Source organism: Madurella fahalii (genome assembly GCF_045866475.1).
Source record: "Madurella fahalii IFM 68171 DNA, scaffold_2, whole genome shotgun sequence".
Classification (NCBI taxonomy): Eukaryota; Fungi; Ascomycota; class Sordariomycetes; order Sordariales; genus Madurella; species Madurella fahalii.
Genome location: NW_027263972.1, coordinates 7,287,770 through 7,308,736, shown reverse-complemented (window position 1 = coordinate 7,308,736; position 20,967 = coordinate 7,287,770). Strand labels below are relative to the sequence as shown.

The window sequence follows — 20,967 nt, the reverse complement described above, 5'->3', positions numbered from 1 at the left end:
CACGCACACACACAACCAAAAAAAAAAAAAAAAAAAAGAATTAGCCCAGTGAAATTCCCCATTTGAACAACCCCCAGAACCCTAATCTCCAGAGCCGGCGTCCCCCGGTTGACCCTCAATATGTCTGATTGAACTTTTCACCGGAGAATGTCAACGCTCTATTAGCAAGTCAAAGACCCACAGAGTGCGGACACATCGCATAACGCATCCGCGCGGTGAAACGTCACTCAGTCCAGGATTCGAACCTGGTATGTTAACGACTTTGCAGCACGCCGTGTGGCCCCCGAAGGCTTTGGTAATTGTTAATATGAGAGGTACTTGTTTTTGGAGGGGGGAGGGGGAGGGTATATACCGCGAGGCTGGCGCCTGAGGTTGTTACGGCGCGCGTCGCTGGAGGAGAGGGATGAGATAAGATACAGTGGCCGGGTGCTTTCCGTATTGACTCGGTAGTTGCGAGGTGATGATAGCATTATGTGTGACGCATACCGGCCGTGATTCCTCTCGACCAGAGTCCCGCAAACAAGCAACGACACATCCAACGCCCTTTCCCATCTTCGTACACTGCAGACCTCATGTCAGAGTCGCGTTCCATGGGGAAGAGCATCAGAAGTCGAATTAACCACATCGCCGCTCGGGGGCTCAAGTCTGTTTCACCATCGCGGGCAGGGAAAGAGCATGGCCTTCTTTGAGCCAATAACAGGGCTGGGTACGTCAGTTCCGACCACCCTGCAGAAACTTGGTGATGGCGAAGCCGACGGACCCCCTATCTATGTAGGTTCATGACGCCAAAAAAATTTCCGGCGGGTTTCCTGCTTCTCTTATTGCCCTTATATTCTCCATAGCTTCGTTACTTCGAGGGGGCGAGGAAAATTTAGCCTCAATCCACTCTTGCCCGCCCCCCTCCCTCCAGGAGATCTTACAGGACTTCGCTTCTAGACGATCGCCTAATCATTACCAGCACTGAACATATCTAGTCTCGTTCTTCCACAATAGCTCAGCGGATACATACCCTGATCAAGGACCGGATCGATCGATACGATGTCCTGAAGAATAGACTGCCTTTGAGACTCAGTCGCACACCACGATCTCGCCTGAACGAAGGGTGCCTGGAGCCTGTGGTCTTCTTTTCTCTCACGAACAATATGATGGCGGTAAAAATATACATTCGGTGTGATTTCTGATTTTGTCGACTCAGTGACATTCTTCGGTCAAGAGATGAGGAACAAGAAAGACTTACAGGGCGTTGGTCGGGTTTAGTGCATATGACGTCCATGTCATAGAACAACAGGGCCCCAAACGCGTGTACATTGTGGTTTTTCCAATCCAAGACGTTTGTTTTGAGGTCAGCTAGGACGTCGTTGAGTTCTTCTTGCTTCACAGCGCGGTTAACCTCGTCTACAACCCGAGACAGCAACCATTCTCCATCCAGAATGTCGGTTGCTCGCTCGTTGAAGATGATGTCCGTTGGGGTTATCTCGTTCAGGCGTCGGGCGGCTGTCTAAGACGTTGGATTTGTCGGCAAAGGTAGAGCGAGACGTGCTTTGAGATGTGCTACCTTGAAAAAGAACAATTTGGCGTTCAGTAACGTGGCAGGAAATGCCAAGAGCCTCAAGGACGTTCTGAATATCACAGCCGAGGGGCCGGAGCTCCGGTTTGGGGATGCCAAGCTTTCTTCGCTGAACCTGGATCGTAGCAAGTCACTGAGGCGGGGTTGGTTGGAAATAAGCCAGGCATAGGCATCTTTTCCCTCGGACCACCGCCGGAGTGCTGTGGACCAACACTGGTCTCGAGGCTCTCAGAGTAGGTTTGTTTCGATATCCAAGAGAAAGTCGAGCTCCGACTCCTGAATTTTACGAAGTTGGACAAAAATATTGCGAGCTTCGTCAGTAGCCAACAATGTGGATCGCCTGACTTCGTCCTCTATGATGGCGAGTTCTTGGAGTTGGCGGAAGTTGTCGATACTCTGCTCGATGAGCTCGTCACCCATGGAGTCAAAGGAGGTTTGTTGATGCCAGCGTTTCATTTTCCGGTTGAATGTGATATCCACGGCGAAGGTATCAAGGGGCTGTAATTTGAGAGCTATCCATTTCTTGATGACATCAAGGACCTTTGTGGAGTTAGCGCCATGTTACAAAGGAGTTCTGACACGCCTACTTTCAAAAAACCGACGCTTTGTGTCCCAGTGACATCACCGGTAGTCGGTAGCGTGTCTGTCGTAAAGTCCGGAGATAGTGAGAATGTAGACAAGGCCTCGGCCGCTTGTGTGGCGCGTTCCTTAGGGTCTCTGCCTGAGTGGAGAAAGGCTCAAATGTGAGATCCCCCGAGGCGCAAGAGAACAGGAGAACCGGATCGCCCTCATCTCGCAAGGCATGAGCTAATGCGAGAAGAGGGTAGCCCTTTCTGAAAACGCTCTGAAGCAGATGAAATGGGTGGTTCCGGTTATGGCGCTCCTCGGTACTCGCTGCCTCGAAGAGATTCGCAAAGAATGGAAACTGGGACAGCTGCATCTGGACCTCGAGACACTCGCGCAGCAGTGAGCCAGTGGCAAATCGTGGCTTGGAAATCGGTTCATCCGTTGGTTCCAGCTCCTGACTGGTAAATTTGTAGTGGTGGGAGTTGGAGATTTCGTCGGAATAGACTGGTAATGCAATGATAGAGAGGGTGGAAATGTCGCTGAGGCTGATGCCCGTCAACGCGGACAAGGCATGCGAGAGAGCGATCGAGCTGCGGCGGGAAACGTCCATGGTGTCATTTTGTGCGCGTCGGTACGGCCGAGACACCTTGAGGTCATCCTCGAATTCAAAACCTGACGTCCATGGGCCGGGTTCTGAGTCTGTGGAGTTGTTCTCCCGGCCCGAGACTTGATATGTCGCTAGATCTGGCGCTGTGCTTGTCCCCTCATCATCCGCCTCATGGATGATATCTGGTCTTGTTGTAAGGGTACTCTGCGAGTCAAACGCGCTCTCCAGGTTCATCAGCCGACGGGACAAATCCTGCGCGCTCCTCAGAAGCAGGGAGACGTTATTGCTGAGTTCGGTACGGCATTGTTCCGCCTGCAGCAGCGAATTGCTCTGGAGAATGGCCAGTATCAGGGAAACTGACGACTTGAAGCCCTGAAGCCGAGCTAGAATGGACCTGAGGTCGTTCTCCTTGCGCAACCATTGCAATCGATGTCTGAGGGCGGGCATGGGGGATGCGTCTGGTTGGGGCAAGGTGCCCACGCATTCCTCGAGATCCGAGAAGACAAAAACACCATTGGTCAGGATGGCGACGAGTTGGTCTACTTGTATCAGCGCGGTTTGCTGGGTGGGGACGGAGGCGATGTCGGAGGTGAGGCTCTGGGGCGTTGCGAGGAAAATGGAGGCCTCCTGGATTTCGGCCTTGACTTGAAGTGCGATTTGAGGCGTCCCGCGCGCCGCTGCTACGTAGGGAGCCAGTGCTTTGGAAATGGACGCGGCGGCAGTGAGTAGCCCAGCTACGGAAGCTGCAACGCTCAACGGATCCATCGCGGCTGCTGATCTGGAAGTTGTTAGAGAGGACGAAACAACATCCAAGACCCGGCTCTCAGCCTCTGATCACCCCTGCTTCCATGCCCTGGAAGGATCGACGCTATCCTCCTTTGGTAATAAGAGCTGAAGTAGAAAAGGTCTGAGCCACGTGACTATAATCCCCACCTTTTGGGTGTTTGGTGTAGTTGGTGTCGCAAACTACCAACTGCACCAAAAGGTGGGGAGCTCCACGATTGTTAGTCGTAGAATGCTAAACCTGCATTTTATCTGACAGTTGGTAGTTTGTGACAATTAAGAGTCTCAGTGCCTCTTTGGTGCTAGCTGATTAAAAGGTCGTGGGTTCGATTCCCCCGCAGAGCAGATCTGCCACCCGGCGAAAAGCGCTAAGACCTTACATAAGCTCGAGACGAGGTGCGGGTAAACGGAGTTGGTGGTCTCCAGGAGGCAAAAGGTCTCCAGCCCTAAACCCTCAGGATGTCTTTAGAGCTGAGGGGATGTGTCAGATAAAATGCAGGTTTAGCATTCTACGACTAACAATCGTGGAGCTCCCCACCTTTTGGGTGTTTGGTGTAGTTGGTAGTTTGTGACAAGAGCTATTTTAAGCTAAAACCTTTGCCTAGCAGGTAATTTTCTATTTTGCCGCTTATAGAGGCTGGCTGCATTGGTTCCGAGTTGACCTTCAACGTTTCCCATACCAATTTCCATACAATAAGCCAAGGACTAATAGCCTTCTCGAGGATCTCGTTGTGGTATACCTATAGCAATATCTTCTTATTTATATTTCCAAGGATCTCGTAGAAGTAGAGTTCTAACTTAAAGTTCCACCTAATTGCAGCCTAGGTGTAAAGTCGTTTAAGATACTTTTCTTCTAGTTCGCGAATTTCTTGAATATAATCTTGGTAATGCCGTTGACTTGGCTTTCGAATAATTATAACTCGGCCTTCGGACCTAAGGGAAAAATGATCCTCGTTAGACCACCAGATATTATACTAATATTGAGGTGTAGGGCATTCATGAGAAGCTATAGTTGTAGCCTCGAGCCGTTTCTTCGCAGTTGCCGGCGAGACCTACCTCTTCCGATACGCTATGTATTTGCGGTATTCAAGTGTACCTATCGTCTATTGAATTATTCGCTAACTAACATCGGCTACAATACCTGCCTCGTATACGAGGGCTTGTTATATCAGGACTCGCACCTTATAGCCATATTTCCAAATTAGCATTTCAATCGTATAACGTGCATAATAAGCGAGCGATCCAGATAAGCGAGCGATCCAGATAAGCGAGCGATCCATTTTCCACTACCCCACCACATCTATCTTCAATTATACAACCACAACACTAGGAAATAACAATAACTGAATCAGAAACAGATGAATCAGATGATTCTGCAGCCTCTTTGTATGTGCGTGCATTATGCCCAGGCTTTCCGCATACGCTACAGCACCGAATCTTCGTATGAGACCCCCCTGTACTACTACCATTTTGTCGCGTTTCCTGGACCAACTGCTCACCTACAGCCTTCTAATCTAGTAGATCCTGTGTCTCCTGTATAGTAAGTAACCCTCCAAGCCGTATACGTGTTTTTTTGGCTCTCCGTCGTTTACTAAGCCCCTTATTGGCCTTTCAAAATGCTGAGACCTCCATATAGTAGAAGAGCAACCTCATGTATTACAGCTATTATACCTTTAGCTAATCGGTCTACAGCAGCCAGTATAGGTATTGGGGAGCTACTATAATAGTTAGATATTCGATTTTTGATAAGCTCTGACTGTGAAGTAACTTCTCGAGGGTTATATGGTGTTTGAGAGAGCTAAGGTAGTGCTGTACCTGGGCTTGAGGCTGGGGGTATTGGAGTCTGAATATATATATCTAGCTTAGATATCACCCTTTCTGGATCGTACGGTATAAGCCCGGCTCCGGCAAATCCCCTTTGGATATTACTTTCTATAATTGAAGTAAAAAACGCCTTTCTGAATATATAAAGAAACTCTAATTTACTGATATATATAATGTTCATCTGCATTAACTGCTTAATTTAGTAGCCATATACCTTTTTCAATAGCCTAAAACAGCTAATATCCAATGGCTAGAGTATGTATAAAAAGTATAGAGGCATATAAAGTGTAATAATGTTGTACTCCTAGTAGTAGGTCTCGAATTCTTCAGAGTAATAGCTATCGTAGCTGTTAAGGATTAGCAGCCGATATTTGCCCTTTATACGAGATACTGTATATAAATCAAAGTACCGAATCTAATCTATACCTTTCTTATTAGTAGTCTAACTATTATCAGTTATTGCAATACACTAGGTAGCCGGAAGGTTGTACTTTTAATACTAATTGGTAAAGTAATATTGCCTAGCCAAGATAATAAATAGTAGGATAGCCTAACCTAAGACATTTACTCTTTAGATAACTATAACCTACTCTCGATTACTAGGCTAGGCTTATTTAGCCCTACTACAGCTATCTAAGGTAATAACTACTATAGAGGCGATAATAATACCTATTATAAACCTAGTCTTATCGAAGTTATACGAATCGTCGTCGAGAATACTATATTTGACTTTAATATTATATATAAGTGCAAACCACTTGTAAATAACTTTTAGATCTTCGTATTTGGCCCTCTGGTAGTCGTATTTACATATAAAACGTATTCGAAGTTCTAGTTAGCACTTAACGAAGTTATAAACCTATTGTATACCAACAGACGACGCGTCGCATTCGCGTAGCAATCGGTTGGCCATATCTTCTACGTACGCGAGCCGAGGATGAAATACGTGTGTACATAGCTCAATTATATATTGAATAATCGTTTTCTCCTCCAAATCCGTAAGCTTACGTGAATTAGCTGGTATATCGCATCTTACAGGCCGACCGGCACGTCGGTGACGGAGGGTATCCTTTGTCAAAAGGATCGGGTGCCAAAGGATCAGGATCACAGGATCTAGTGCGGGAGCCAAACCCATGTACTCTATTGAGCTAAGGAAGACTGGCAGCCAACTGCGCCACTATACGGACGTCATCCTCTACGTGTATCTCGTCTATAAAAGGAGCCAACTCTCCAGCGAAGAAAAACGAGAGAAGGGGACAAGGAACACGATCAACACAAGACACATAAAAATCCTCAACTGTCATTTTCCCAAGATTCAGAGGTGCCGTGTTTCCGACATCCTTATTAACGGTATAGATTTTCGCTACAGCTCGGCCGCTAAGATTTTGGTCTCGTTTACTAGCGTTGAGCGCCAGTTGCATTTTGGCTTCGTACGAAAGATTTTCCATTATTAGTCGTAGAGCAATGTGATGTTTTGTATAGAAGAGGTGTGTTGCGTTGGAAAGTGGATCGCTCGCTTGTCTGGATCGCTCGCTTATCATGCACGTTATAGGTCGTCGGATACAAGGATTCGTTTACAGCCACATATCTCTTCGAGGTCGGGATGATCAGAATCATCTTGTTGGTTGCGTCGGTTACGTTGCTGGTGGACGATTTCCCAGCCCTGCTGTGGGCTAACCCCAAAGTACCTGAAAACGCGTGACTTGGGGTGTGGAATCTTCTCCTTTTCAAGGAACGAAATGGTACTAAAACCTTAGATTTTTAAGGTGTATGGTGGTACTTATAGGCTATATTGGAAAGTATCTGTGGGTTGGATGTAAAGGGTAAGTTTGCTTGGGTGGGGGAATTTTTTGGTTGTGGGTGCAGCTTTTTTAGTCACCCGGTTGGATGGTTTGCGCTTAGAGGGTTAGGGTTATACGCCACCCTGGCCCCAATCATGAGCCAACAAGCGCCCTGAAGCGACCCTCGGTTTCGAAAATATTATAATCGGGAGTCATTTTTAACGTTTTCGACCATGAACAACACCAGACCATCGGGCCATGGCGGCCATTGCGGCCCTCCCGATGACGCGAGATATTTTGTCCCGTCTTAAATGTCTCTTGGCCGCTCTCATCTCGCCGTTTCCTTCCATATCCGCCATAACTCTGACAATACCGGATTGCTTCCTCGCCGGAAATCTAGGCGAGACTGCAGACAAGAATTCACAGTCCTTACGGTGTAATTGTGAAGTGAGGCCACTTATGCAGCAACAATCATGGGTCCAACGAGTCATCCCCCGATCTCGTCGAGTACATTTGGCCATGCGGCTATTACGAAACCGTCTCCGTACAGAAAGCACCTGGGATACCGTTCGTCCGAGGGCATTTCACTCTACCGGTGTCCAAGCCGCTAGAGGACTTCACGGCAGAGGAACAGAGGGGTGGGCTAGGGCGGCGGAAATGCTGTAGGTGTTAGGTGACTTGCAGCTTGGTCAAGCTGCTTGGTAAATGCGAGAAATACGATTACTCTTTTACCGGATGCTCTATATATATAATCGTCGATTCTTCGGGCTCCCGCTAAATCGCTACTATCGAGCGCTGCGTAGTAAGTGAGTTCGGCTAGATGCCCTAATCCTAGAGATGTAACTCCTATAAAGCAATGTCTTCGACAGCAAGGGGGGACTCAATACTAGCTTTCTAGCGCCATTGTTTTAGGTTCCATAGGGGATATACGCCGTAAAGGGTGTAATAAGCTATTTACTAAAGACAGTTGGGTAGTTAGCCGGTTATATATCTACCTTGGGACATAGAACGGGAAAACTGTCGCTAAGGGTGGACTGTAGCACTAGAGCTTGGACTGGCACCGCGACTTTGCCCGCAAAGACCACTCCAAAGACGATTGCTACGCTACAAGTAAAACAGACAGAACGAAGGAGGAAAACCCCTGCATCAACAAACACTCGTGGGCAAAGAAGCTCCCGATTCTTGCGTTATTCGTGGATGCCGACTACAACTATTCCTTGCCGCCGCCCTCTTCCGTACTAACACCGTTTCCTGACACTCTCTACCCTGGAGTGTACGGCTATATGAATGACGATGGACCCTTTGACCTAGAGCTATTGCAATAGATATGGATGTCCCGTGGCAGTTGGACGATTGATTCTGTCAGATTCACGATCGAGAACTGCAGGCAGGACTACAAGTTCGATTCAAAGGTATTATATAACTAGCAAAACAGAGTTTACGGTGTCTGAGCAATGCTCAACCGATTTTGAACCAGATATTGAACATCTGCAGCTTCAATCAACACACTGCCCGCCTTGCAGGTTCTACAAGCTCTATTCGTAAGCTCTGCACCCTGCGATGTCGTGGATACGTGGCTGTGAGACTTCTAACAGGGTTACTTCTGACCCACAAGTGGCCGCAGCAAAGGTGCGGCCAATCATCTACACCGTTAATCAGCCTGGCAGCTGCTGTCCCGTCACTCGTCGCATTCAATCCGAGCTCAACATCAGCCGACAGGCCTTAAGTGAAGATTCTGTCTTTTGGCGGACGTAGCAGCGTCTCCGGTTTCGTAATAAGAAGACATTTGTACGCGTTTTCTTCTATTCACAGTTAAGAACACGTCATGAAGGTGCCAGAAGGTATAAAGAGGCAGAGTTGCTTGGGCAATATCAAATTTAGAAAGCACCATCACTCGATCTTGAATTGTTATCATATCGACGAGTATCTACACAATGGCGACGCTCAAGAAAATTGCAACTCTCAGTACCATCTTGTTTGCGCTTTGGGGAACTGCGCAACCAGTTGCTTACACGGCCCAGACCACGTACAAGGGCATCAAGATCAACGCTGCTGTCGACGGCTACCTGGGCGTTCCATATGCCGAACCTCCCATCGGACAACTGCGTTTTGCTCCACCTCAGCCTGTTCGACGGAACCAATCGAGGAGCGTAGTTCGGGCGAGTGCGTTTGGGCCCGTCTGCCACCAGTTCCACTACAAGACAGTGTTTGGCGGCAATCTCCTAGAGACCTCTGGTCAAAGCGAGGACTGTCTGACACTCAACATATTCGTACCCCGCCGAAGATACGGGAAGAAGCTTCTGCCGGTCTTTGTGTGGTCGTACGGAGGCGCATTTGGCGAGGGAGGTGGTAGCGTTCCCCGTAGGTTATCAGTTCAAGTTCGTTTGTTTTGCATTTCAGGTGATCCTAACTGACACTCATACGCAACACAGTGTTCAACCCGACAGGCTTTGTGGAAAACAACAAGGACATCATCGTGGTTACTTGGAAGTAACTAACATCTACTGTTCTCCTATGGCACTAAAAGCTAACGCGATGATTCAATCAGCTATCGCTTGAGCATCTTTGGCTTCCCAGCCGCGCCAAACCGACCTGCCAACCTCGGCCTCCGCGACCAACGTGCTGCCCTCGAGTGGCTCCAGGACAACATCCGGGCCTTCGGCGGCGATGCCGCTCGGATCGTGCTAGGGGGCCAATCTGCTGGTGCAGACTCGATCGCCGCCATGATGTACACGCACGCAAACGACCCCATCGCAGCCGGTCTGATCTTGCAGAGCGGAATCCCGGAATACATTGGCGAGTCGGACGGGAGGGAGTGGCGCCGCCTGACAGCCGCGGTCGGTTGCCGTCCTGATGACCTGGACTGCATGAGAAGGGTTCCGGCTGAGACGCTGCATCATGCTGTGTCCAATGAGACCTTCAATCGGTTTGGGGATCCAAGCGGGGGAGGCCCTATCGTGGACAATGTAACTCATTTTAGCGTGCAGGAGTATCTACGGCGAGGTGAACGGGGCGAATTTGCGCGAGTGGTGAGTTTGAATATTCCATGAGAGTTTGGTATCGTTTGACTGACTGGAGTTCCTTAGCCGACCTTGATGGGCATTACAGACAACGAAGGCAATGGTGCTGTCAACTGGGACCCATTCCATGGTGTGAACCAATCGCTCTCAGAGACTTTAACGACGACATTCTTCAACTGTCCGATGGCACGGGAAGCTTCATTTCGGGTTAAGCAGGGCGTGCCCACGTGGAGATACAGATACAAGGGAGTCTTCCCCAGTGTCACTCCCTACCCCTGGCTGGGGGCATATCATTCAGGTGACTCATACAAGAACAACTATGCTTTGTACCCTGACTGACTTTTTACCTAGCTGACATCCCATTTATCCTCGGCTCGCCTGTTCGTCGTCCAGACGGATCCATCGCGACACTTTTACCATATGAGGTTGCGGCGCGTCGTTACCTTCAGTCTTCCTTCGCAGCCTTCATCCGTGATCCCGTTCGCGGTTTGGAAGTAGATATGGGCTGGCCGCGCTATAACGAAACTGGGAAGGCTCTTATTGAGCTGTTCGCTGGGAATTCGACCAACGCTTCTTTTGTGGACGCCACCACGTACGATGCCCCCTGTGCCAACCCTCCTCCAATTTGCTGGGAATGTTACGTTAGTTGAGCGCTTAGGCCACTAGGATGCGAAAAGGGGATGTAATTTTGTTCTTTAAAACTGGCGCCTAGAGCACGGCTAGATTTCCAGTATACGCAAGTCCCCTCAATGCTGAAACTATCCCTTCCTTCCGTGCAATTACCGTACTGTCATTGAGGCTTCACATAAATTCCAAGTCCTCTAGTGTCCATTGCTGACAATATATGTCCTGCCGGTGACGACCCCACGTACATCGCTGCAAGGAGGAACTTCATGCCCTCCCACTGCTCGATCGAAGACGGCAAGATCTGCGAGGGCGGAAGGACGAACCCAATACCTGAGGAGCTCGTCGGGCGAAGTTCGATGGTTCATGCCAACTCCGCCTTCGCGACGTCGGTGAGGTAGTCGACGCTGTCACCAGTGGTGGCGTAGAGCGTGGAGTAGGACGGGCCATATGTAAACCGTGTTCCGTAGAGCTGGCGGGATGGCTAAGGCCAGCGATGACGCGAATGAGGTCTGGCGTGCATGGTTCACCGCCCCGCGCCTGGCAGTTATAGCCATAGGGCAGGAGAATGTACTGGCCATAGCTGTGCCAGTCGATATACAGCTTGATTCCCTTGTCCTCGGCCAGGCTCTCAGTGAACCTGGTCAATGGCTGATTCTCAGGGGTGTCATTAGCTTCCTCGCCCTTGTACGTCTCGCTGCAGGGGTTGGTAGATGCGCCGCCAGGAACCTCCACTTGTAGGGCCAGTTCCGGTTCACATCGGTCCCTACGCACGAGGAGCCAGATCGCGTTTGTCTGTTCTTCCGCCAGAGGCGGTCATTCGTCTGGGCGTACACAAAGCCTACTGCAGTTAGACCTCGGACATGTCACGAGTTCAGAGTTGAAGAGTTAGTTTACCATCTGAGTTAACGAATGGGAGAATGTAGAAGTCATATTGTCGAGGAAGGACTTGACAGCCGTATCATTGTTGTAGCTGACCAAGAGCTGGTAGGTAATGTACTCGACAACCTAAAGAGAAATGGGTTCCTGAAACATACAGCCGTTCAAGGAAGGCTCCTTACCTTGGAAGTGATCCATTCCCTGGCGTGAACTGTGCTATGGAAATACACTACGGGCTTAGACCCCTTTCCACCGCTTCCCCAAAGATGAATACCAAATATGCTTCGGTTCTGGACCGAGTTTCCAATGCTGAACATCTCGGGGTTCTGAGGGTACGCCGCCTGGAGGTCGTTGAAGAATGCAATGTGATCTTCGTAGGTATGGGATGAGTTGAACCACATCAGGCTTGGGATTGCTTGTGCCGACACCCCTTGCAAGAATGTCAATCGCTAGCCCGTACAGAGATCAAGCGGTGAGATAAGGACTGACTCTCATATGGAGCAAAGGCTCCTTCTTGAGCAATGTCGACACCAAGATCCTCACTCATCACCTCGGTTCTCAGACCGAGGGCCTCAAAAGCTGATCTCAGGCGCAATAGCGATATCAAGGTGTTGACTCGTGTCAAAGTTGAACTGTACTACAGCGAACTTAGCGAGCTTGTTCTTGATCGAGGTGGCGTCTTGGCCGGTTGCGATGCGGTAGGCCTTGTATCCGTTGTACGATATCTTGCTGTCAGTCTTCGGCACCGCCGCGGCGAGCGCCAGCGGGACGAGGAGGAGGCCCGCTGTCAGTTGCATTGTGCCTACCACCTATGGATCTTCAGAAACAGGTTTGCCGCCAATTTGACGGTTTCTTCTACAACTATATATCTAGAGGAATCCCTTCTAACGATGCGGAAATGCGAATGTTTCCGCGATGCTTCATAAGAAAGGTGCCATATCATCTTCCTAGTCCCTGAATCATAGCACTGAACCGGGAGTTGTCATTCAATGTACCACGAGATCTTGCACATTGGACATCGTGCGACGTGGCGTGCATTACGAGAAGGCAACGCATCCCACCACGAGAAAGCAGGCCAGGAACTTGCGACCGCCAAGGGATAACTGAACTGCCGTACTGGGAAGGGAGAGTGACATTGGAAGACAACCGGAGGCAAGATGATATTATCAGTACTTACGAGGTACTTCATGCGACCTTCCTAAAGCAGTGGAAAGACCGATTAAGCAAGCAGTTCTGCGGTTTCCATAGTCATCAAGTCTTGTAGGCAACCGGAGGATTTGGAAGGTCCTGCCGCTACTAAAGCCTTCAACTTCAGTAGTTACCAATTTGTAGACACGCCTCTTCAATTAGATGAGACTACGGCCATGTTCACAAAATAGCGGGAGGCATTTTGCTTTCCTAGTTAACCAGAGACCTCTGCTTGCCGCTTTCTAGTCAACTAGAGCCCCCTATATTCTAGTTTCTAGTTGTCGCTCTGGAAATCGCACTTGTGGAGCTCTGCTCTTGAACGCCGAACTCAGCAGCTTATTACGTGAGCTCGCCTGGACCATTTTCCTTTATATTTAAGCCAGCCCTTCAGTCTCCTACTGCAGTAGATAGATCCTTAGAGACTTCAACCTTTTTATACATTTCCTACGACCTCTACTAAGCTCCTATACGCGTGACAGTTATAAGCCCGGTGCTCTAAGCTGCTTCATATCCAGCCAGAAATCGCGTTGCAGAACGCCTTTATAAGTTACAGGGTTCAATTCTTCTCTACCTTATTCTTTATAATATTAGTACTACCCTTCCTAAGCTCTTGATGTAACGGGTTGTGCCCGTTGAGGGCCTCGGCAACCCTCGGCCATGTGTGAGCCCCCTAGATGAGGCCATTCCTGTAAAGGGCTGGCAGCAATGTGTTGCAATTGGTGCTTCCTCTGCTACGAGAATCCTTAAGTAAGGAAGAAGAGAAAAGAAGGGAAGAGAAAGGTATAAGAACAGCGTTCTTCCTTTATCGGAGGAAGCGATATAGTCCGGGCACGTGCTATATACAAAGTGGGAATGGCCTTATCTAAGGGGCTCACATATGGCCGAGGGTTGTCGAGGCCCTCAACGGGCACAGCCCGTTACAATTAATGAGAAGTTTTTTAGATTGTTATCGTTCTCATCAAGGTTAATATCGATCTTCTTTAAGGTCATTACCTTAAGTGAGTGCTAATAATGACTATTCCTTTTTAGACTCTTGCAAAGATATATCTCTTGCCAACGATAACAGCTCGGCCATCGACGCCATCAGACTGAACAGTCTTGTTGGCGCCAACCTCTCTGGGACAGCAATGCCCCTCGTGATAACCTCGCCCGGTATCACCTTGCAGCCTCCGAGCTCGTTGGAATCGCCCAAAAGGGCAATATTTCACGCGGAGTGTCTGCCGCTGTGCTTCACCTCGGCTTCGCGCTGTCAAGCGGAGGGACGGTTTGTGCCTTAGGGTTTCCACAATGCGATGTGGATTGGCTGGCGTGATGATATAGCGTGCCGGAATGGAATAGTATAAGTGCTCTGGGGAGGGGGTGGGTAGGGTTACAGCCTGAGGATGTTGGGATCCTTCTTGGATAGGTGTGGAAGGAGCATGGTGATTCGTGGGTTGAGCCCCTGGAGTGAAAAAAAGAACACTTCGATGTCGTTTTACCCAGTTTTTACCGAATTTCACACCTGGGATTTCAAGGGTGGCTTCCAAGCTTATGTTGAGCTTTTGGCTTCGGGACTTGTAGGGTAAACACTTACCTGTCAATAAAAAACTCCATGACGCGTGGCCAATGCTTACGGCTGTCATCTTATGTGATGACGTATTGGGAACCTAAGGTAGCAGGCGGAGGCGGAGGCGGTTGTGCTAGTCTCAATTGGTTCCCGATGCCGGAGGGTTGGGCATTGTTAAGGTTGAGACTTAAAGTTGGCTGCCCTGGTTGCCCACCTCCTAGAGCCTTAGCAACCGAGCTATACAGTGACTGTAAGAACCCAAATGGAACCGAATCAAATCAAGGCCCGCAGCGACTTCGCACTTTGTGATGTGTGCCGCCAAGTGTCCCCATACACCATTACATCGATCCGGTCAACACCCGAGGGCGAGCGATATGGATATTACCATTGACTTTTCGAAGACCTGGAACATTTTGCACAACATTGCTCTCTATACAACATGATGCTTGCTGAGCTAAACAAAAACTCCCACCCAATCAAACTGAAGAAGGGAAAACAGCACCAAGTCCTTCTCACATCGGACAAGTACCATAGCCGACGACACACTCCCCGCGAGGTCAGCGGCATAATTGTCCGGGTGACCAACGCAAACGCCCGGGCATATTTGCAAGCGTTAGCCGAAGGAACTAGCGGAGCGGCCTCGTCCGGTGATGTGACCGGCCGCCCCATTTCTCAGAGTGCAGACTCCGCTGAGGCATTCCGCCGGGTTCAAGAATGGGTAGACATCTGCACCCAGAACCATCAAGAGTGCAGCTTGGTACCCTTAGCGTTTGAGCCATCTTTGACTAACCGTTTCCCATCTCGGTTGCTAGATGTTGGCACAGCCAAAGCTCTTCTATCCACCTCATAGACCGTCTAAACACGCTAGGCGACTACGCAGCTCTGAGCTATTGCTGGGGGCCGATCACTGGGCAACTGCGCACTCTAATGTCCAACTTGGCCGACCACATGCTCGATATCGAAATTTCTAACCTCCCTTAACCCTCCGTGACGCTGTCATCGCCACCCGAAACATCGGCCTCCGGTACCTCTGGATCGACGCCCTTTGCATCATCCAGGATGACGCGGCAGACTGGATGCGGGAAGCGCCACGTATGGGCCTCATCTACCAAAATGTACACCCCACCTTCACTGCGACGGGTTCCAGCTCTTCCACGGGCGGCCTTTTTCACCCACGAAACCTCGCCAACCAGCCCGTCGTGCAGATTACGTACCAGCCTCCCGCCTCCTCCGCAACGGCGCCCCGAGTATTCTTTATTACCCCCCACCGCACATCCTTTGACCAAGCCGTCACGTCTAGCGTTTGGAACACTCGCGGCTGGGTCCTGCAGGAGCGCAATCTCAGCCGCCGCATCGTCCTGTTCGCGGCAGACCAGACTTTCTTCGAGTGCGTCCGCCACAGTGTCGGCGAAGACGGGCTCGTCTTGGTCGGGGTAAGTTATTAACCGGCGAATCCTCCCTCCCTGGGGAGAAACCTTCTTACACGCTTCTCCTCCCGTCAACACCAGGAAAAGCGGCTCGGCAGTGCGGACCTTCCCCAGGGGCACGACTGGGCCTGGTGCGGAATCATGGAGGACTACACGGCGCGCAACCTGACGTATGCGGAGGACAAGCTGTTCGCGATTGAGGGGATGGCGGCCAACTTCGTGGCCAAGGGAGCGGGGGATTTCTGCGCAGGACTGGCGGTGGGGAAGGCGCTGCCATTGCACCTGATGTGGTACGCAAAGGAAAAAGCGATGGAAGAGATAGGGTTTAGGAAGAACACGAGTTGGACGAAGCGCGCGCCGAGTTGGTCGTGGGCGGCGCTAGAAGGAACCGTGTGGTGGGAGTCATATGTGCTCGAGGCCAGAGTTACTTGTGTCGTGGAGGTCATTGACTATGTTTCTGGTCTGACGGCTGACGATTCTAGGGTTCGGGAGGCTAAGTTGCTCTTTCGGGGGTTAACTGTGGAAATGGTGAGGTCTCATGGGACTGTCGCGGAGGAAGGAAGGTCTGGCGAGATTGGGGGCAACATGGTGTATATGATTGACTTCGAGTCCCATCCGGCGTCCTACCTCCTACTGGATGCTGATGGTAAGACATTGGGTTGGGGAATATTCGATCGGGGAGACCGTGTTTCCGGCCCCTTCATTGCCTCTGTGGTGTCTCGCAACGAAGGGGAGACCACTGAGAACGCGATATCCTTCAACGCTCTCATTCTGAAAGAACTTTCATCTGGTGGGCCTGGTTACGTCCGGGTTGGTATGGGTGAGTTGACGAAGTTGGTGGGTATTGAGTTCAAAGAGCGCCAGTTAAGGATTTCATAGTGTAGGCAGCCCAATATCTTAGTGTACCGATAACTTACTGTGCCTATAACTTGTGTGCCCTGCCAATTCACAGCAGAATGCATACTACCGTGAGGCTGGAAGATTGCTACTACCCGGCCCAAACACGCTTTCTCTGATCTGAAAACAAAAATTTGCCAAGTCAGCACAACCCCATTGACTACTAGACACCCTGAATGAGCTATCGGAGTGCTGGTCTTATCTTGTTGAGAACTACACACCGCTGCCACTTTCACATTAAAGGATCGCTTGCCGGTGTCGTCCGAGCATACTTCCGGTTATCACCTGGTAACAAAGAACATATACATCGCGGACATATAGGAGCAGCACATTCTGGTAGCTCTGGCGTGGCGGGTTCCCCCTGAGTTAGCGCTGTATTTGCCGTTGAGAAAAACGGCATGTTACGTCGCTCCGTCTTAGAGTTCCGGGCTAATTACAATTTCGTTGAGCATGGATTACGGGATAGCATTCATATAATTCGAAGTGGTTGAAAGTGGTGGGGTTTAGACGTCGATGAGGTTTTCCTAATAAATGTCAAGCTTGGTGCGGTGAAGGCTGCGTCAATGATGCTTTCTGGGAACATCCTTCGCGCTAGGATGTCTCCTAGCGTGCTAAAAAGGTACCTGCAGAATCAGCTTGTGTTCCCTTTCGAATAGAGTGTTGATGTAACAACGCACTATCACTTGATGACGGAAGTGGGTCCACTAGCTGTCCTGGGAGAATTTGTCGTTCTGTTCTGGGACAGGGAGCGGGTTTTCAGAGTCCGGAACAGTTATTCCGTGTGACTGTTGAGCTGGTTAAAAATCGAAGTATTACCTAACTGCCAGGGGTTGACTTGATTACGTGTAATTGTAGCACTGAGAGCGTAGCGCGAGCGGAACCGGAGCTGGGGGGCGAAAGCCGACTCCGTCCCAAGCCCGCCCATTTCTCCTAGATTATACCGTACTTTACCTTTCCGCGGGGATACTAACAGGCCATTCCAACATAAAAATCAGCCACTCCCCTCTTCAGCGTCGCACGTTATACAAACTCCGATTATGTTGCGATCTGAAAGGGTTTAGCGCCGCCAAGAGTTAGAGCGCAGTTAGCTGCAGGGGATCTCTTTTGTATATATACCGCTCAAAGTCTCCCAGATATTGGGATCTCAACGAGGCACACTTTCTCTTCTTTTCTCCTACCAACGCTCCATTGTTGAGCCGCCTTTTCGCTCCCTGCAGTGTCATAGATTATTATCGCAACATAGTCCATCGTACCTTTTACCATGGCTGAGACGGCTGCAGCGCCACAAGCTCCTCCAAGGGAGACGACGTTCCGTGCTTTCAGCAAAGATCAAAGTGACAACTATGCCGTGAGCCGCCGCGACTACCATGCCACATTGTACAACGCCGTCGTCGAGCACCACAAGTCCACTGGCGGCGAGTTCGACACCATCCTCGATGTCGGGTGCGGCCCTGGGTTTGCCGTCAGGGCGCTGGCACCTCTATTCAAGCATGCAGTTGCCATCGATCCCTCCGAGGGAATGATAAAGACGGCGCAATCCATCACCGATGTTTCGACGCACGCAATCCGCTTCGGCATCTCGACCGCCGAGGATCTCGGCTCGGACCTCTCCCCGCCTATTGCGGAGAGCAGCGTCGATCTTCTCGTTGCAGCCACCTGCGCCCACTGGTTCGACATGCCAAAGTTCTGGGCCCGAGCCGCTCGGGTCGTCAAACCCGGAGGGACCGTTGCGATATGGGTTGCCTCGGGCATCAGCATCGCCCCGACTGTGCCCAACCACGCTGCCATCCAGAGTGCTATCGACAAGTTGGAGGCGTTGGTTGACGACTACATGGTCCCTGGAAATCGGCTTGCCCGCGGGCTTTACGTCGATTTGCCGTTGCCCTGGGCGCTGGAAACACCTGTGCCGGAATTTAACGATATTTCGTTCGTGCGGAAGGAATGGGGTACTGGAGATGACTCATTTCCTTGCAATCAGTTCTATGCTGTGCAACCGTCCGAGTCCTTCAGCCTTCAGATTCTAGAAAAGATAATGGGTACGTCGAGCCCTATCATCCGCTGGCGCGAGGCACATCCGGAAACTGTCGGGACCGAAGACGACATAGTCAGGATCACGAGAAGGGAAATCGAGTGTGCTCTGCGTGAAGCCGGCGTGGCTGAGGACGAAGGGTTATGGGAAGGAGGCGTGTATGGAGCTCTGTTGCTGGTCAAACGAAAGGCATAAAAATAACATGTGTCAAGACCGGGTATTTGTCTCCGGAAATTGTGTTTTGGGAGATGAATACTATTAGCATCACTTTTGAGGTTCCCCCATGATAGTAGCAAATGAGAACTTAGGAAGAAAGGTGTATTCTCTGCCATTACGTCTTCAGCGGGTGTAGGAGACAATGAAGGGAAATTCCATGATGAGCATTCAATCTCGTTGCATTGCCACACACCAACTAATACCACCAGCTTTGCATCTGCTGGTTCTCCCAACCTCGTGTTTCGGCACCTGGCGGCATACCGCCGGTGGCGCGGATGTCGCCCGCAAATGCGACCAGGCTGAACGTCTGGCCGGTGTCTCCCATCTGCACCAACCCGAGTCCGTCACTCGAGATGATTCGGCTGGACGGGTCTGGGGTCGCTGAGGCACAACCAAGAAAGCTGCCTTGCACCGCCGTAATGCCCTCGACCACCAGAGAAAACGGGGCGGTGAGGGTGTAGCTACAGTTGACCCGCACCTCGCACACCAAGTGTGCCGTGATGTCGTTTTGGAGGCGGGACCCGTAGCCGGTCACGTCCACCATCTTGTAGTCGACCGACCGTTGTGGACCCGGAAATCCATGGAGCATTCCTATTCCGGAGGCCCGTCAACGCATCGATCCATCCACCCGTCCGGCTTCGCGTTGGCGTCGGTGGTTCTCTATTCCAGCTGCAGCCGACCAAGCAGCCGCCTTCGGTACCGAACCACGTCCTGGCTGGGATCCATGAGGAAGCCCAGAATCGTCGCGCAATGCACCAGAGTCCGACCCGTCGCGTCTGTGGACACCGCTTGGCATGATCCGTGGGCAGGTATCGGCTCGCGGCTCCAGAATCCCGTCTTGGCAGCCCTGCCCACGTTGCAACCCAGAAACTTAAAACAGCAGCCCCTATCCCGCTTGCGCTTGAGCTAGATCTCCATATCTGACCGCGGGAACCCCCGGATGCCCGCTACCGCTGGTGGGCTCGCCAGAACCCCCCGCCTCCGGCAGCACCAAACGCCCTAGTCGGACGACGCCAGCAAAGCAGCCAGTAGTCATGGGCCGGTTGTGATGGGCCAAAACCAGCATCCAGCCCCACTCCTCGCGTGTCCCCGGTGCTGAGGACTAACCGCGCCCACGGGACCTTCGTCGTGACAGACAGCTGGCGAAAAAAGGCAAAGGAGATGGCGTTCATATTGTGCCCCGTCATCTGGCTCTCAATCTCATCTGGGGTGAAGAGGCCGCTAAAAGGCGCCGAGGAACCCTTTGAAGGTGTCCGCCTTCTCCCGTCGTTCACGCGGCTGGATCGAAATGGAGAAGACGTTGAGCACAGCTTCGTGGTTCCTCACCCACCAATCAGGCCCCCTGTCCACCCGGTCAGTATGTCCGTCCTCGCGCTGTCGATTCCACGGACCTGTGTCCGCAGGCCTTTGAGGGAAAGAATATCCAATACGAGAATACTACTCAAAATCGCCTTGACCGAGTCCGTCTTGACCACCCGGAACTCGTCGATCCAGTCTCGAATCTTGGGTGCCTTGTCCATGGCTTCAATGGCCAGGTTGACACAGGTCCCGAACTCGCCGATGTTAAATATCGTCTTGTCGTTGATACCCCACATGTTGATCTGCTTGCCGAGCAGCATCTCTTGGAACGTCCAAACCCGAACTTGTCAAGGACACGCCCGACACCGTCGACGCACGTTGCATAACACTTCAGCACACCCCGGTCGATGGCGGCTAGCCCGACCGTCGATTCCGCTAGCGGAAAGACCCATGGTTTCGGCTGGCCCAGTCCGCGAGGTCTTGAGTCACGATCTTGCTTAGTGCGACAGCTTCGGATGCGAGCGCCGCGCCGCTCACGGCCGACCACATGCTTGATAACATTAAGGTCTTTGACGATGCGTTGCGGTTCCAACGATTCCGTCATGTCGATCAAGATATGGCACTTGGAAGCCTCCCTGTAGTAGCTGTGTATGTTGGCTGTCACAACGGCCTTTTCCCTCTCGTCAGACCAGTTATTACACACGCAAACCATC

General features: G+C 51.0%; 7 protein-coding genes across 7 annotated transcripts; 3 read left to right on the top strand and 4 right to left on the bottom strand.

Annotated features, from left to right (window-relative positions):
• Window positions 1-932: 932 nt before the first annotated feature.
• Window positions 933-3,506, bottom strand: tiam1 (Rho guanyl-nucleotide exchange factor activity; the record flags this gene model as incomplete). The annotated part of the gene is made up of 6 exons (XM_071060327.1): window positions 933-944; window positions 1,010-1,177; window positions 1,238-1,498; window positions 1,913-2,107; window positions 2,155-2,284; window positions 2,338-3,506. 6 exons carry the CDS (start codon window positions 3,504-3,506, stop codon window positions 933-935), a joined length of 1,935 nt encoding a protein of 644 aa, XP_070916428.1.
• A 5,557-nt stretch (window positions 3,507-9,063) lies between these two features.
• MFIFM68171_04906 (uncharacterized protein) lies at window positions 9,064-10,799 on the top strand (the record flags this gene model as incomplete). Its single annotated transcript, XM_071060326.1, has 5 exons — window positions 9,064-9,490; window positions 9,562-9,619; window positions 9,678-10,158; window positions 10,216-10,447; window positions 10,501-10,799. The coding sequence occupies 5 exons, from the start codon at window positions 9,064-9,066 to the stop codon at window positions 10,797-10,799; spliced, it is 1,497 nt and encodes a 498-aa protein (XP_070916427.1).
• Window positions 10,800-11,183: 384 nt separating this feature from the next.
• Window positions 11,184-12,449, bottom strand: MFIFM68171_04905 (uncharacterized protein; the record flags this gene model as incomplete). The annotated part of the gene is made up of 7 exons (XM_071060325.1): window positions 11,184-11,313; window positions 11,375-11,507; window positions 11,608-11,614; window positions 11,671-11,781; window positions 11,835-12,082; window positions 12,142-12,236; window positions 12,301-12,449. The coding sequence occupies 7 exons, from the start codon at window positions 12,447-12,449 to the stop codon at window positions 11,184-11,186; spliced, it is 873 nt and encodes a 290-aa protein (XP_070916426.1).
• Window positions 12,450-15,480: 3,031 nt separating this feature from the next.
• On the top strand, window positions 15,481-16,692 carry MFIFM68171_04904 (uncharacterized protein; the record flags this gene model as incomplete). Its single annotated transcript, XM_071060324.1, has 2 exons — window positions 15,481-15,819; window positions 15,895-16,692. The coding sequence occupies 2 exons, from the start codon at window positions 15,481-15,483 to the stop codon at window positions 16,690-16,692; spliced, it is 1,137 nt and encodes a 378-aa protein (XP_070916425.1).
• A 1,279-nt stretch (window positions 16,693-17,971) lies between these two features.
• On the top strand, window positions 17,972-18,934 carry MFIFM68171_04903 (uncharacterized protein; the record flags this gene model as incomplete). Its single annotated transcript, XM_071060323.1, has 1 exon — window positions 17,972-18,934. The coding sequence occupies one exon, from the start codon at window positions 17,972-17,974 to the stop codon at window positions 18,932-18,934; it is 963 nt and encodes a 320-aa protein (XP_070916424.1).
• Window positions 18,935-19,151: 217 nt separating this feature from the next.
• Window positions 19,152-19,544, bottom strand: MFIFM68171_04902 (uncharacterized protein; the record flags this gene model as incomplete). Its single annotated transcript, XM_071060322.1, has 1 exon — window positions 19,152-19,544. One exon carries the CDS (start codon window positions 19,542-19,544, stop codon window positions 19,152-19,154), a length of 393 nt encoding a protein of 130 aa, XP_070916423.1.
• Window positions 19,545-19,902: 358 nt separating this feature from the next.
• Window positions 19,903-20,574, bottom strand: MFIFM68171_04901 (uncharacterized protein; the record flags this gene model as incomplete). The annotated part of the gene is made up of 2 exons (XM_071060321.1): window positions 19,903-20,233; window positions 20,282-20,574. 2 exons carry the CDS (start codon window positions 20,572-20,574, stop codon window positions 19,903-19,905), a joined length of 624 nt encoding a protein of 207 aa, XP_070916422.1.
• Between the last annotated feature and the right edge of the window lie 393 nt (window positions 20,575-20,967).